The sequence below is a fragment of the Pangasianodon hypophthalmus genome, chromosome 18 (genome assembly GCF_027358585.1).
Source record: "Pangasianodon hypophthalmus isolate fPanHyp1 chromosome 18, fPanHyp1.pri, whole genome shotgun sequence".
Taxonomy (NCBI): Eukaryota; Metazoa; Chordata; class Actinopteri; order Siluriformes; family Pangasiidae; genus Pangasianodon; species Pangasianodon hypophthalmus.
The window spans coordinates 14,637,311-14,654,409 of record NC_069727.1 but is presented as its reverse complement, the minus strand read 5'-3'; the positions used below and the strand labels follow the sequence as shown (position 1 = coordinate 14,654,409).

The window sequence follows — 17,099 nt, the reverse complement described above, 5'->3', positions numbered from 1 at the left end:
TTGATAATGTCAGTAGACTAGAGACTAGACACTGGGGTTTTCATATTTTTCTGAACCTGATAATGCTCCTGGTATTAAGAGTTCTTTTAATGACCTCTCTCCTCCAACACCCTGAAAAACAAGCAGCCAAACTGGTCTAAAGCCTTCATTTCATTTAAACTTCAGCCCTTTAAATGTTGCTGTGTTTTTCTAAAGTGTCAATATTTTCAGAAAATCAGAAGACATGAATAAAAAACTGGTTGTTGGTGTATCTTTTTTGTTGATATGTTGATAACGGAAAATAATGAGACATTAACATCGAGTCTGTGGAGTAAATATTAAGTAATTAAATAATCCATGATATGAAAAAAAATCAATTGTTACAATTGTTACACTGACAATTTTTCAATTGTGAAATCTACACCTTACTAATGCTCCATTTATCAATTTACACAAAATGTTCCCACTTTTATTAGATTAAGCTGCAGAGTTTTTTTCCATCAGAGAATGAAATGTGCTTTTGAACTTGAAAGTGTCAAAAACAACCAGGAAACAGCTTTTGGTCCCATTTCTTGTAGGAAATACTGAACAATCATGTAAAGTGATGTTAGCAAAATGTATTCATAAAATGATGATATAGTCAAGTCATGATGTTAGCTTTGGATACTTTTACAGAAGGCCTATTAAGTCAGTGCATATGCAGTATAAATATGATACAGTCACTGAAATAATAAATATAAGCTTCAAATTGTGATTGCATTTACCAAATATAATAAATACCAGATATCTGTAAAAGATGCTGTAGCTTAGTAAAATCATTGTGCAGATTAAAATGTGTTTGGCTCAAGTGTGTGGATACTCAAGTGTTTAAGTGTAGTCTTATCAGCATAAATGTGTGGCTCTACTTCCTTATGTTCTGGCCTGTAAGGTTTCCATCTGGAACTAGTGGAGTTTCCTGTGTGCTCATTTCCTAGTCAAGTTCTAACAGCAAGGGTGTCTTGTGACCATGACTTTTGATATATAGTCTATATAAAAGGCTCCCACTAAAATCACGCTCAACCACTTTCCCAGGCTTCTTTGTTGAAGAGCTGAAGAAATTGACCAAGGAAGCTAAGAAGTGCTCAAATATAGTTTGGCCAAAAGATTGCATAAATTTGTTATGTAAAACCTGCGCAATCAAGAAGAGTGCATTGAGGTGCACCTTGGATGATGGCAATTTAGTATTGATTTGTCTATATTTGCCACTGACTCAGAAAGCAGACGTGGCCTGTTGTTTGTGTTGGCGTGTAGCATTGTGGTGCTGCAAAAGCAGATTAATAATGCCAATTCTGAGGTGGGAAATGTGCTTAGGCTATGGAAGAACTGTTGCCTATTGAGCAACCTCTCCCATGCTGCAGGAGTTCAGTGAAGAGTGAAGTGGGCAACCAATGTGACTGAAAAGCCCACAGACTCTGTGGTCCAAACAAAGGAAAAACAGCAGCCGACAAAGTGTTTAGCTGCTCAGTCCCATGGAGAGGAAAGAATGAGGACCCTTAGTGGCATTAGAATGCAGAATAGAGGTGATGGCAGTGGGCATGGGCAAGAGCTTTTAGTGGCAATGAAATGCAGCACAGCTGGCTCGTATGTAGAGACAGATACTGACGCACTTTCAGTGGCCGCATCTCATTCTCTAAGTTTGAGGCCAACCTTGGAGAGTGCTTGTTAGCCCATCAATGGAACATTCTGATGGTCAGAGTGTAACCCCAGAATGTGGCACAGCAGTAGTTAATGTACTACAAGCTGGTATCAAGGCCACCAGGGCAAAACAAAGCTTGATTTTTAACCTAATGCAACAGCTCAAATGCCTGACCAATTTTGTGGTATATAAGCCGAGAAAGTGGTTATTCCACAGTGCACCTGTTTTATGAAGGAGCTTTTATATGTGTTTGAGAATGCAGGAAATCTTTGATATGCGCACATATAATGGCTGAAGTAGCTAAGGAGGACAGGGCTGAAATCAGACCGGTGACCTCACTGTGTTACAAGAAGACACACAGTGTAGAATTTGGCAAGCAAGCTCTAGAAATGAGCGGATACACACATTCTGTCTTAGAGGACTGCCTACTTTCATTCAGGCCATTACAACCAAGGAGTGGATGTACAGCAATCTGGTGTACAGAGATTGAGGAATTTACATAGAGTTAATTTCAGGTAATTTGGAACACCTATGGTTTTGGGCCAGGATGTGTTTGCACACAACTGGCCAACTCCTGACTAGTACAGACATTTCTTAAAGGTGTGGAATGTCTCCTGTCCCTATGCAAAGCAGTGTCCCACAGTGGGGCCTGGACTTGGTGCTAGGCAGTTTGTGCAAATAATATGAACCAACAAAATATATAAAGCATTTTCGTTGGGCATCAGTATGGTCAGGTGAGTCAGCAAATGATACGGGCTATCAGTTAGCAGGCATTGGGACTGGAATGCAAAAATGCCATGTGTGGTGGTGCAGCTTATTAATAAGCTGTTTAAAAACATCTTAGCCCACCTTGTAAAGGAACTAAAGAAAATAAAAGTTCCTTCTCGAATGCAGTGATGCTATGGCCAGATTCGAGGCAACACTAGAATGTGGACATTTGGGAAACAGTGACAGGGAACTCATCCACCTACATAAAATGAAGGACCTCCAGGTCACTTGTGTTGATGAGAAAGGCCAAAGGATTCATGTGATTTACCATGGACTTTATAAAGGCAACACTTGTGAGGTCATGATTACTAGGAGATGACTTGCAATTATTAGCCAGCTAGGAAACGAGCACAGAGGAAAATTCCACATGCTCCGGAAGGAAACTGTTGTAGAACCATGCTTACATTAAAATCTGTGACTTTATAATACAAATGAAGGCTGACACTAACTCCCATTGCTACTCTTGTGCGATAATACTAAAAAGAATAAGACGCTATAGCTGAAGCAGCGTCAAGGTTTTGGCCAGCTGTTGGGCACAATGGGCTGGTCATTAACAACAAACACAGCAATCTTAGCCACGAAAATGCTTATGATGCCGTATCGAATCAGTCTGATTTCCACAGTGAGCAGGAAGTCCCGGGGTTCTGGCAGTGGTCTCTGCACAGACACCACCGCACCATGGGCTGTTTTCTGGATGCTGAAGAATCCTTCTGCATCACCATCCGCGATAAAGAGCTGGATGTCGTCCCCAGGTACAGATCTGGACGGCCCCATGCGGAAAACGGCAGCAGGTATGGGGATGTTGGTGGGAAATGTGAGATTGTAGAAGGAGATTGTCAGGGGCAGGGACTGGCACTCACTATTCTGCTCACAAGGCAAGCGCTCACAGCGACTGGAAAGGTAGCACAGGAAGTAGCATGAAAATAAAATGACAAACGGCACAAAATGAGGTATAAATACCAGTTAACGACAAAAATAACTGTGAGATATGTCAACAAACTCTGTATGGTGGTGCCTAAGTGCAAAACACACTAACTAACCAAAAACTCAACAGCAAATCAGAAAACCCAACAATAAAACAGAAAACACAACAGCAAATTATGAAAAACAGAAAATTAGTAAAAGCAACAGCAAAACCAAAATTGAAACACATCAACATTAACTCAATTGGAAAAGGTTCTTATTGAATATCATATGCTTGTTGCTGATTGGCTGCAGAGCACATCAGTTGGAGAGATGGTGGAAAATGGACAGCTGGAGGATGTTTACATTAAGATGCTTATTTTTAATCAAGCCATTCATATGATGTTATTTTAGATATGCTGTTTTTAGAAATGCAATTCTGCACAGAAATTTTGTGCTGAAAACTCGCCTAAGGGAAGTTATTCAGAAAAAAATTCTTTTCTTTAAGCAAAAATCTACCAGGTGAAAAGCAGTGAAAATCCTCCACATAAATCTATTCTTTTAGTAATATACCAAATCTGTGACTTTGGTTATTAATACCATATCTTCAGCTGCGAAATTAAACACAGTATTAGTTTTTTGTTTGTTTGATTTTCTCACTGATCTGAACCTTCCTTACTGACTCTTACAATAGAAGTGTAAGATACTCACCTCTCTGCTGCACGCCGGTATTTGGGTGGACACTCAAATGACAGGCAGCGAAATCCGCCCAAGATATTGAAGCAGCTCTGTGCGGCAGAACAGTTGTGTGTTCCTGTTGCACACTCATCGACATCTGCACACAAGTTATTGCCATCCCATCATTACATCATTTCCAATTACACACCTTCATAATTCTGAACTTATTGGTTGCTATAGATCTGTCTTTAATCTGCTCTCTTGCAGAATGATATATAACATATGCATAGGAAAACATATCCATTCACTGTATAATACAATAATGAGAGGCACCATATGATTTTTAAAAAACTTTACCCAGGCAGGTGCGTCCACTGGGGGAGAGCGAGTAGCCTGTTGGAGGGCAGGTGCATTCGTAGCTACCAGGTGTGTTCAAACAATGATACGAGCAAACTTTGCCCCCAGAAGTCAAGGCACATTCATCAATATCTAGAAAAGAATAATTGAAAGAATTTGGAAAGAAATTGTATTTTTTATAATAATTACATTTCAAAGATACTTTATCCATACATGTCAGTCACCCACAGGCAGCAGACGGCTCTAAAATTACTAATTGCTTCTTTAATTGCATACTAATTAACCATTTTTTGAGTCACACATGAATTTCTAAGTAACATTCCTGAAACTTTTTACCTTCACATGTATGTCTGTCTATGTTGTTGAGCTGGTAGCCACGGTGACAGTAACACTGGTAGGAGCCGTAGACATTGGCACACTCCTGGCTGCATGGGCTGTTCTCGCATTCATTCACATCTAAAGGAGAGATCAAATTCAGTGCACAGCAATGCTGTGAATTCTACCAACAGCACCTACGCTGGTTAATTACAGACCCACCTTCACAGCTCTTGCCATCACTGGCCAGCTGGAACCCGGGATGACAGCTGCACCGGTACGATCCGGGAGTGTTGTCACATTTATGAGCACACAAGCGCCCAGGATAGCTTCTGCATTCATCGTTGTCTAAGAGGAATACGTAAAAATAATTTAGTCTATGTAGATATTTACACCATATATAAGGCCATGGAGGAAAAGCTGGTCTTACCCTCACAGCTTTTGCTGATGCTATTAAACGTAAATCCAGAACGACAGTCGCAGCGGAAGGAGCCCAGAAGGTTCACACAGTCATGGCCCTGACAGGCATTGTGTGGTGTGCTGCACTCATCTACATCTGGCAGAAATGTGAGAAAGGCACTGATTGGCCTTTTAGGAACATTTCATTTGACATTCATGTTCTTAGTAATAGATGTCCTGTTAAATAAAACCATTTTTGTGAATATTATGTCAAGAATGGTGCCAAGAACACACTCCCTGATACGACACAAGGAAGCAAATTCAGTATGAGCGTATTGTCTACAAGTCCTGGGTTGAGCACAGGACACTTTATAATTACAGCAGCAGTTCTTAGAAGGTACAAGTCTACAGTATCCGGGTGAAATTAGCCACTGAAGCATGAGTGACTAGTTTCTGTATTTCTGGCTTCTGTTCCTATTTTTATGGCCTGGAAATTTCTCTCCCAGCTGGAATAGTGCTGAATCCATAAGGCTAAGGAGGAAGAGGAAGGTGCGTCATCGATTTCACTGCACTTGCAATTCAGACACCCAGGGAGTCGTCTCTCCCACTCATGATGAACTCGTGTTAAACCATACACACACACACACACACACACACACACACACACACACAGACACATATATATATATATATATATATATATATATATATTACACACACACACACACACCATCCACAGTAACAGAAACACCTGTCCTCTGAGATCACACCTCATTTGCATGCACAGGGTGTAAAAAAGAGATAGAAGAAATATGACAGGCACTAAATCAATCTTTCATGATCAATAGAGAAACCTGAAGAAATCTGTCATGTCTCAGATTGTAAAATATTTTTTAGTATTGTTACATTTTTTAAATCTTCAGTATGTGACACTGAAAGAGAAATGTACCTTTAATTCTGACCAGTGAACCAGTAAACTTTATCACTTTGCACAAAGACCAAAAAGACGGGTTTAAACAGAACAATGAATAGGAATTACTAACACAAATTTCCTTACCCATGCAGTGTGTGCCCTCTTCGTTTAGGTGATATCCACGTCCACAGGTCACTGAGAACCTCTGGCACATGTAGGAGCCCACTGTGTTAACACACGTGTGACCAGGTTGGCATGGGCTCTTCTCATGTACGCATTCATTTATGTCTGAGAAAGAGAGCAAGCACTGAATGACTGCTGACTCTAAATAGAACTGAATATACCGAATTGTATATTTTTATATAATGAAAGATATAAATTATATGATAATATTTAATTATATAATGATATTTACTATATAACATTATATATACACACCACATGTGTGTATATATGTTATGGGAAAGTCTCTCTGTTCCTACCATTATTATTATTATTATTATTATTATTATTATTATATGTATATAATGTTTGATATGGACAAGTATCTAACCAATGCAGTTTCCGACGGCATCCTGGATGAAGCCAAGCCCACACTGATGTCGTGGATGGCAGCGAAATGACCCAACAGTGTTCTGACACGTGAATTCACGTCCACAGTTATGTGTTCCTACCAGACACTCATCAATATCTAATGGAAATGAAACATAACTGAGAACTGAGTGCACCAAATCACATTAGCATTAAGAATAATAAGGATTAACATGGGACAGGGGGTAACCTTGGCAGATGTTGGTGTTAGTCAGCTCATATCCTGTGCCACAGCTGGTTTCTCTCTGACAGCGGTACGAGCCCTCGGTGTTGATGCATCTTTCACCTGGCCTGCAGGTGTGAGCCCCTGACAGACACTCATTATAATCTGACAGCAAAAGGGAAAAACAAATGATCTTTTCTGGCTTAAGAGAAATACCACTGTTATGCTAATTATTAAGCAATGGATGTCATACTGACCCAAGCCAACTCACTAGATTTTATATTATTACACTTGTAACATTATTTTAAAATAATAGAAATTATCATTACAAGTATAACAATACACATGCATTGAAGCTGAATACGATTTCTGGTTCTGTAGTCAAGATTCAAGAACTTTTTTATTTCAATCTACTGATAATCTACAGCGCTCTAATTAATTAATAATTAATATACTGCACAGATTGGTTCATCTCTGAAACACATTTTTTTTCTAAGATTGATTGCATGTCCTTGGGCAAAATTGCATGTCCTTGGGCAAAATTGCAATCTTATAAAACTGTGCAATTGAGACATTGAACATACTTTTGCATGCTTATTAGAAAAACTGAAACAGAAAAAAAATCACATCTGAAAAAGAATTTTTAATATTGGTTCATCTGCAGTGGAAATATGAAAGTAAATGGGTGCAAATTGGAAGTAAGGTACTAAACTTACCCTCACAGCTGTAGCCGTCGGATTTAAGGTGGAAACCTCTCAGGCAGACACAAGAGCCATTACCCACACAAAGCTGAGAGCATCTTGTTACCCCTTCTATGTTAAACACAGTGTCAAAGGATAAGTTTTCACTTCATCAGTTATGAAAAATGAATACAACTGTTTTCTCAAATTATATTTCTCAAACAATATATCTCTATACCACCAACAAGTGAAGCAAGTGTCATGTGAGCATGTAATTGCTAGAGTGAAGTGCAGAACGAGTGTGTGCATGTTAATTCAGGTGGTCAGTATGACAGACAGTGGTCTGATAACAAGTAAGTAAAAACGGCAACAACTAAATCCCAGAGACTAGGAACCATATAGCTTAGAACCACATGTAATATAACATGCAGGAAATCATTGAGGGGTGTTAATAAACTAAATAGACTGCATAACAATCCATAGTTAAGACTGGTTTTTTCCACACTTGGCCCCAACACACAAGTCTATAGTATTAATATACCAGGATCAATATTGAGTGCTTCAGAACTATATATTTTATAGCATGCTATATAATATATAGTTCTGAAGACCTGTTTTCCTGAACTGAAATATTAATCTCTTTTGCAAATATCTAACTCAGAAGTAAAGTTTTAACATTTTAAAATCTTGTTATCCATAAAAAGTAAAAAAGGGAGTGTGGCAGCAGGAGTGGATTCGAGCGTCAGCTGTGGATGGAGAGGAGGCTGGTAACGTGTGATGATTCTCACCTGTGTCTTATTACCGCCTGTGTACTTATTTGTCTCTTTGTGCTTTCAGTGACTCCCGTAACCAGCAAGAGAGAGAGAGAGAGTGATATACAGTATTTACAGTCATGAATGCGTCTCTTGACTGTAGACTTTGACAGCGATACACCTACCTCGTCCAGAGTGTTTTTACTTGGCTAGGTGTTGTGGTTTTTCTTCACCACGGAAAGAATTCAACATTCATCTACTTTTGTTGTCTTCTGTGTTCTTCCAGGACTTTTGGTGTTTCTGAGCTCGCCAGTGGATTCCTTCTTTTTTAAGAATGTACCAAACTGTTGATTTTTTTCAGCCTAATGATGGCCTCCTTCACTTGCATCGACACCTCTTTGTACCGCAAATGCAAATTCAATGCTTGAAATCCAGATGTTTTATTGCCTTAATTTGTCATGAAATAATGAGGAAACAGGGCACACCTGGCCATGAAACTGCTTATCATTCAATTGTCCAATTATTTTTGAGCCTGTAAATGGAGGGACTCTAAAAAAAATGGCTGCAATTCCTAAACTAGTTAATACAATATTTTTGCTAAAAGCCTTGAATTAAAGCTGAAAGTCTACACTTCTATCACATCTTGATTGCTTCATTTCCAATCCATTGTGGTGGTGTACAGAGGCAAAATTACAAAAATTGTGTTACTGTCCAAATACATATGGACCTGACTGTAAATGGCGGAACTTGCAAAACACACACGAACGCACGCACATACACACACGCCGCTGTGAGTGCGCTTAAACTCGACAGAGCAAAAGCTGTGAGTCTGGGACCAACAGACATCTGGGATCCCAAAGACATCACCAGCTGGTGGGTTTCTTCCCTGGTGATGCTCTGCCAGGCCTTTACTGCTAGCTCTTGGGCCATTTTACCTTTGGTTTTGCCTTCAGGAAGTGAAATGTATGCTCAATTGGATTCAGGTCAGGTCACTGACTTGGTCATTGCATTCCACTTCTTTGCCTCAAAAAAAGTCTTGGATTGCTTTTGAAGTATGCTTCAAGTCATTGTCCATCTGCAGCATGAAGCGGTGTCCAATGAGTTTTGAAGCATTTGGCTGAACCTGAGCAGAAATTATAGCCCTATACACTTCTCACACTTTAAACTTTTTGTTAGCCGACACATCATCAATACATACAAGGGAACCAGTTCCACTGGCAGCCGTACATACTGTATACGATTGGCTCTGCTATAGTAGTTTTCCAAGCTCTTAGTTTGCTCCGATGAAATATTTTACTAGTCCACATTTGGACCTTGGCCCACCCGTTGACGACCCCTGCCTTATAGTGTGTTATTCTCCATAACATAAAACCCAAAGGATTTAGGTTATCATAAGAGATTAATCCTTACCTGCACATAAGTCAGTGCCCTGGGTATTACCTCCCTTACCAGTACTGGTGTTACTCAGCAAAGGTGACACTGTGTGAGAGGAAAAATACAGCTGCATTAGATCATACAGAGCTGACTTAGAATGAGCACAACACAGATTATCTGAATGAGTTCTTTACAATCTTGCATGTGTAGCATATAAAATGTTAAAATGAATATTAAAGGCATGCTGGTTTTTCTAAATGCCACTAAAGCATAAGTACTGATTATTAATAGGCACACATGACTGAGTGATTGTAAATACATGTGTATTACTGGTGAAAGCTTTCAGGTCATCAGTCAGTTACATTCCAGGTCCATAGTATTGAAACGTTGACCTAAACTGACTCTCGTAGGTGATAAACAGTTTGATTTGTATTTCAGGTGAGTCAGTGGACGAAAAAAAAAATATATATATGCAATATCAATGGCTTAAGATGTCAAGCCTAACATATGTTTCCTGAGCAGTTTCTCACTTTTCTATGACTGAGCAAGTATTCTATATATTTCCACCTTCTCCAAAAGGCATAAGAATCTTGGTCATATTTCTGCCTGTTATCCCTGGAAAAAGTTTTGTTGCTGCTAAACGTATGGGTCTGTAGTGTAGGTCATTTTGAAATATCTAGTAGTAGAAAATAAAGGTGACAGGATGTGCTTGTGTGTTGCATAATCTTGAAAATGTTCATCAGTTCATGTAGATTCATTTAAGGAAATTATTTTTGTCTCAGTATCTCCCATGCATAGATCATGATGAAAAAGAATATGCATTCACTCGTGTACTCTGTTACCTTGGTGGACTAAGCCATGCTCTTTCTCCATGCAACAGGCCCGTGCCACGTTCCTGCAGTGAACAGTGACAGGAATCTGCAGCTCGCAAGTACGATTGTCTCTCTGAGCCAGCAGCCCAAGCACACAGCACTCACAGCACATCTGGAGCAGGAGGAGAGAGACATGGCACAGAGGAAAGACACTTTATGTAGTTTATAAAGAAGCCTTAAATATTACTAGCATGTTAAACCCTGTAAAGGAAATAGGCACACACCATGGCAGTGTTGGCTTTATAGGGATCTGTCTCAAAAAAGGAGAAGTCACACACTCCATTCCTTTTGGCACTGGTCCTGCCATTGGTACAGAGACTTTCTTCCAGTGCAGCTTGACAGCATTGCTTCTGAGCCATCCTAGCTCAGAACAGAGAAGATATGAAGTGTTTTTATATAATTACAAATTTCTGTAATACCCTGTAAGACAATTACAAGACTCTGCAGAGTGCAGAGAAGATGGCAACGGTGTAAAAGCACAGATTACAGTTCAGTTAAACATGGAGCCTTTAGGATCAAATGTTTTTAAATCCACACTTACCTCTCTGCAAAAAAGATCACCTCTGCTTATAGACAATTATTATAATTACAATATTCTTTTATAATATTCTTTCTGACAATTCTGTTATATTAAGACTATTGACACATAAAGATTAAATACTATTTCGGAGTATAAAAATGTCTCATATATTTAAAGGCATTTGTTTATAATATTAAGCTATTTTCACCTGGCAGAGCTGGTACTATAAAATGGTACTAGTATGAGTTATTGCTATGAATGAGTAAGGAATAAAATATAACATGTGGCATGCTGTTATAGAAAAATAATCAGTTACAGGGTGGTTTGATGCAGCCTGACATGAAGCGGAGCTTTACTTCTGCCTGTTACAAACAGCTGACAATGGAGACTGAGTGGGAGGGTGTGTGTGTGGGAGGGTGAGTGTGTGAATGAGTCAGCGGCAGGGAGAGTGTGTGAAGGAATGGGAGGGTGAGTAAGTAAAGGGGAGGGTGATTGAGTGAGTGGGAGGGTGTGTGTGTGATTAGGAGGGTGTGTGTGAGTGGGAAAGTGAGTGAGTGGGAGATTGAGTGAGTGAGTGAATAAGTGAGTGGGAGATTGAGTGAGTGAATGATTGGGAGAGTGAGTGCGTGAGTGAATAAGTGAGTGGGAGAGTGAGTGAGTGAATGATTGGGAGAGTGAGTGCGTGAGTGGGTGCATGAGTGAGTGGGAGTGGGAGTGAGTGAGTAGGAGAGTGTGTGAGTGGCAGAGTGAGTGAGAGGGTGAGTGATTGGGAGAGTGAGTAGGAGAGTGAGTGAGGGAGTGGCAGAGTGAGTGAGAGGGTGAGTGATTGGGAGAGTGAGTGAGAGAGTGAGTAGGAGAGTGAGTGAAGGAGTGAGTGAGTGGGAAAGTGAGTAAATGAATGAGTGGGACAGTGAGTGAGTGAATAAATGAGTGGGAGAGTGAGTGAGTGAGTGAGTGGGGGAGTGAGTAGGAGAGTGAGCGAGTGAGTGAGTGAGTGAGTGAGTGAGGGAGTGAGTGGGGGAGTGAGTAGGAGAGTGAGTGAGTGAGTGAGTGGGAGAGTGAGTGAGTGAGTGAGTGAGTGGGGGAGTGAGTAGGAGAGTGAGCGAGTGAGTGAGTGAGGGAGTGAGTGGGGGAGTGAGTAGGAGAGTGAGTGAGTGAGTGAGTGAGTGGGAGAGTGAGTAAATGAATGAGGGGGACAGTGAGGGAGTGAATAAATGAGTGGGAGAGTGAGTAAGTGAATGATTGGGAGAGTGAGTGCGTGAGTGAATAAGTGAGTGGGAGAGTGAGTAAGTGAATGATTGTGAGAGTGAGTGCGTGAGTGAATAAGTGAGTGGGAGAGTGAGTAAGTGAATGATTGGGAGAGTGAGTGCGTGAGTGAATAAGTGAGTGGGAGAGTGAGTGCGTGAGTGAATAAGTGAGTGGGAGAGTGAGTGCGTGAGTGGGTGCATGAGTGAGTGGGAGAGTGAGTGAGGGAGTGAGAGAGTGAGTGAGTGGGAGAGTGAGTAAATGAATGAGTGGGACAGTGAGTGAGTGAATAAATGAGTGGGAGAGTGAGTGGGAGAGTGAGGGAGTGAGTGAGGGAGTGAGTAGGAGAGTGAGTGAGTGAATAAATGAGTGAGTGAGTGAGTGAGTGAGAGGGAGAGTGAGTAAATGAATGAGTGGGACAGTGAGTGAGTGAATAAATGAGTGGGAGAGTGAGTGGGAGAGTGAGGGAGTGAGTGAGGGAGTGAGTAGGAGAGTGAGTGAGTGAATAAATGAGTGAGTGAGTGAGTGAGTGAGTGAGTGAGAGGGAGAGCGAGTGAAAGAGTGAGTGAGTGAGTGAGTGAGAGGGAGAGCGAGTGGGAGAGTGAGTGAGTGAGTGAGAGGGAGAGCGAGTGGGAGAGTGAGAGAGTGAGTGAGTGAGAGGGAGAGTGAGTGAGTGAGTGAGAGGGAGAGCGAGTGAAAGAGTGAGTGAGTGAGTGAGTGAGAGGGAGAGCGAGTGGGAGAGTGAGTGAGTGAGTGAGAGGGAGAGCGAGTGGGAGAGTGAGAGAGTGAGTGAGTGAGAGGGAGAGTGAGTGGGAGAGTGAGTGAGTGAGTGAGAGGGAGAGCGAGTGGGAGAGTGAGAGAGTGAGTGAGTGAGAGGGAGAGTGAGTGAGTGAGTGAGAGGGAGAGCGAGTGGGAGAGTGAGTGAGTGAGTGAGAGGGAGAGCGAGTGGGAGAGTGAGAGAGTGAGTGAGTGAGAGGGAGAGTGAGTGAGTGAGTGAGAGGGAGAGCGAGTGGGAGAGTGAGTGAGAGGGAGAGCGAGTGAAAGAGTGAGTGAGTGAATGAGTGAGTGGGAGAGTGAGTGAGTGAGTGAGAGGGAGAGCGAGTGGGAGAGTGAGTGAGTGAGAGGGAGAGCGAGTGGGAGAGTGAGAGAGTGAGTGAGTGAGAGGGAGAGTGAGTGAGTGAGTGAGAGGGAGAGCGAGTGGGAGAGTGAGTGAGTGAGTGAGAGGGAGAGCGAGTGGGAGAGTGAGAGAGTGAGTGAGTGAGAGGGAGAGTGAGTGAGTGAGTGAGAGGGAGAGCGAGTGGGAGAGTGAGTGAGAGGGAGAGCGAGTGAAAGAGTGAGTGAGTGAATGAGTGAGTGGGAGAGTGAGTGAGTGAGTGAGTGAGAGGGAGAGCGAGTGGGAGAGTGAGAGAGTGAGTGAGGGAGAGTGAGTGAGTGAGTGAGTGAGAGGGAGAGCGAGTGGGAGAGTGAGTGAGGCTCAGCCAGCTGTTTAAAACTATGCAGAAATCATTGCTTTCCTGAAAAACCTAGGAACATAGCATTTGTGGTGTTAACAGTTGTAATGGAGGCCCAGACCAGGTGTTTACCTGCAGATGAAAGAGTGGGATATACGGGGAAGGGAAGCACACTGCTGATTGCCCAGACCATAGACTCTCCCACTTTTACAGCACGTCTCCAAAGACATCTGCTCACGGCCAAACTCTAAAGAAATCAGGATGAAGTTTACATAGATACAGTTAAGTGCAAATGTTTGCATGTTGCATAGCTTGTAGGTGAGAAAAGGAATTGTTTCCTTATTTTACAGTTTATCTACAAAAGAAAGAATTTCAAGTTAAAAATGAAATGTTGGTGTGAAGTGTACCGTACAACAAAATAACAACAAAAATTCAACAAAAAATAGTTTCGGGGATAAAGGGTAAGCATTAGAAACATTAAAGAAAGTTATTAGAGAATATTTATATTAGATTTAGTGTTTAGCGATCTTTCACAGTGACTTTAATTTTTTTCTATATTGTTATTTTGACATTTGAAGATTTTATTCTGACAACAGAAAGTTATATTCAAGTGGTCTAAGTTCCAGTCCGAAGTGCAGAACGTGGGCAAATCTGTTGAAACCTTCATCAGAGAGCTGTTTGAGCTTGACAACAGCTGTGATTTCAGGGCTGGAGATAGCAGATCTGCAGCACGTACTGAGCTACATGCGAGTACGTCAAAAGCATGACAGATGCTGCAAAACCATTCCTCCTTGAGTAAGGGATGCTCAGTGAACACAACAGATTATTCAAATGAGAAAATCAGATCGTCATTCCCGCTAGCAAGAGAGCCGACATGAAATCTGGGATTCATCAGGACAATAAGGCTTCACGAAGTGTTGTGAGTGCTACAAGACCGCAGTCTGGTGGCTGGGCACTGCAAACAATGGCAGGGAGTTTGTACTCTTGTGCCAACACTGTAACATGCACAGACCTACAGCTGAGGTCAAAAGTTTACATCCCCCTTTCAGAATCTGCAAAATGTTAATTATTTTGCCAAAATAAGAGGGATCATACAAAATGCGTGTTATTGTTTATTTAGTGCTGACCTGAATAAGATATTTCACATAAAAGATGTTTACATGTAGTCCACAAGAGAAAATAATAGTTGAATTTATAAAAAAGACCCCGTTCAAAAGTTTACATCCACTTGATTCTTAATACTGTGTTGTTACCTGAATGATCCACAGCTGTGTTTTTTTGTTTACTGATAGTTGTTCAAGAGTTTCTTGTTTGTCCTGAACAGTTAAACTGCCTGCTGTTCTTCAGAAAAATCCTTCAGGTCCCACAAATTCTTTGGTTTTCCAGCATTTTTGTGTATTTGAACCCTTTCCAACAATGACTGTATGATTTTGAGATCCATCTTTTCACACTGAGGACAACTGAGGGACTCATATGCAACTATTACAGAAGGTTCAAACGCTCACTGATGCTCCAGGAGGAAAAACCATGCATTAAGAGCCGGGGGGTGAAAACTTTTTGAATTTGAAGATCAGGGTAAATTTAACTTATTTTGTCTTCTGGGAAACATGTAACTATCTTCTGTAGCCTCTGAAGGGCAGTACTAAATGAAAAAATAGGATATTTAGGCAAAATAAGAAAAATGTACATATTTCCATTCTGTTCAAAAGTTCTTAATACATGGTTTTTCCTTCTGGAGCATCAGTGAGCGTTTGAACCTTCTGTAATAGTTGCATATGAGTCCCTCAGTTGTCCTCAGTGTGAAAAGATAGATCTCAAAATCATACAGTCATTGTTGGAAAGGGTTCAAATACACAAAAATGCTGGAAAACCAAAGAATTTGTGGGACCTGAAGGATTTTTCTGAAGAACAGCAGGCAGTTTAACTGTTCAGGACAAACAAGGGACTCATGAATAACTATTTTTATAAATTCAACTATTATTTTCTCTTGTGGACTACATGTAAACATCTTTTATGTGAAATATCTTATTCAGGTCAGCACTAAATAAACAATAACATGCATTTGGTAAAATAATTAACATTTTACAGATTCTTAAAGGGGAATGTAAACTTTTGACCTCAACTGTACACAGAAGAAGGAGCCCTTGATTGCTACTCATTTGCCTGACCTTCCTTGGCAAACGGTCACCACACTGACATGTGTGAACAGAAAGGTAAAACCTACCTAGTCATAGGATTATACTGTACTATTTCTGCAAAGGATTGGAAATACTCCATCTGCTGAGAACTGATTCAGAGACAGAGAAGCGGAGAAGCGGAGAGGTGTGTAGTTAAGGTTTGGTGTCATCTGTGACAACAGACCACATTCCAAATGGCTGCAGCAGAATACGACTTCGAACTTGTCACCTCAAGTCTGTACCCTGCCCAGGAAAATGGCCTGACGACAGCCTCTTGGGTTTGTCTTGTAAGGTTCCGTATATAAAAACTAAGTCTTCACAGTAATGAGAGGATTTAAAACATGTAAATGGAAAAAACAATGGTTTAACTTTACCTTGGCCTGAAAGAGCCACACACAAAGCGCAGAATATTGCAATCCGCTGATGTAACATGGTCTGAGGAGACATTCCACAGGTACAGACAGAAACGTGCTATGAAAACACACCAGCTGACTGGAAGGTCACGGGGAGGTGTTTTTATACTGCCACACCCTAAAGATGGTCCAATCATTTGTCTTTTAAAAGACCCCAGGCTTGATTTTTTAAATATCTTCTATATGATCTCTCCTAAATTTCTTGATTTTGTCAGGAAACTTGTCTTCAATAAATAAATAAGTTAATAAATGATATAGCAACAGTACTGTGCAAATGCACCCTATTTTTTATATTGGTTTTTATTTTTGATTTCTACATTATCAAGTCAGTACAAAAGCATTTTAGATTTCCAAACATTAGTTTTCCAGGACAAAATTTTCATACAAAAAAATAAAATGAAGCCTGGAGGGTTTTGCTAAGCAAAAACTAAGAAGTGCGACTCCAGCTCAGCTCCAGCTCCAACTTACAGCTCATTTCCTTATAAAACTGCACACACTGTACCTGAGACTACAAATTTTTAAAATGAAAGGGTCAATCAAATATTGACTTTATTTCATTTATTACTGTTTATTGCTCTTTATAGTGTTTAATGTAGAAACATTTAAATTCATTATTTTTGAAGATATCTTTGCTTTTCATCTCTTTGCATGTGCCTAAGAATTTGCACAGAACTCTATATTTTTTTATTTATTTACTTACTTACTTACTTACTTATTTATTTCAGCATTAGATACAGGTGTGAATGTGAGAGGGAACACAGGGTCGGTTCTGTCTCTAGCAATGAATACAAGCCAAACTGTACAGCATTTATTTCATTTATTTATTGCAGCTTTTCAGCAGGCAGATATCTCACATGCAGACATAATATCCTCT

General features: G+C 40.6%; 1 protein-coding gene across 1 annotated transcript; it reads right to left on the bottom strand.

Moving 5' to 3' along the window:
- Window positions 1-304: 304 nt before the first annotated feature.
- Window positions 305-16,596, bottom strand: LOC113531973 (fibulin-1). The gene is made up of 15 exons (XM_034313384.2): window positions 16,187-16,596; window positions 13,768-13,882; window positions 10,644-10,779; window positions 10,390-10,531; window positions 9,584-9,652; window positions 7,458-7,553; window positions 6,769-6,906; window positions 6,541-6,678; window positions 6,132-6,275; window positions 5,106-5,231; window positions 4,898-5,023; window positions 4,697-4,816; window positions 4,361-4,492; window positions 4,037-4,160; window positions 305-3,314 (listed from the first exon to the last, which is right to left on the bottom strand). Exons 1-15 carry the CDS (start codon window positions 16,257-16,259, stop codon window positions 2,933-2,935), a joined length of 2,061 nt encoding a protein of 686 aa, XP_034169275.2. The 5' UTR covers window positions 16,260-16,596; the 3' UTR covers window positions 305-2,932.
- Between the last annotated feature and the right edge of the window lie 503 nt (window positions 16,597-17,099).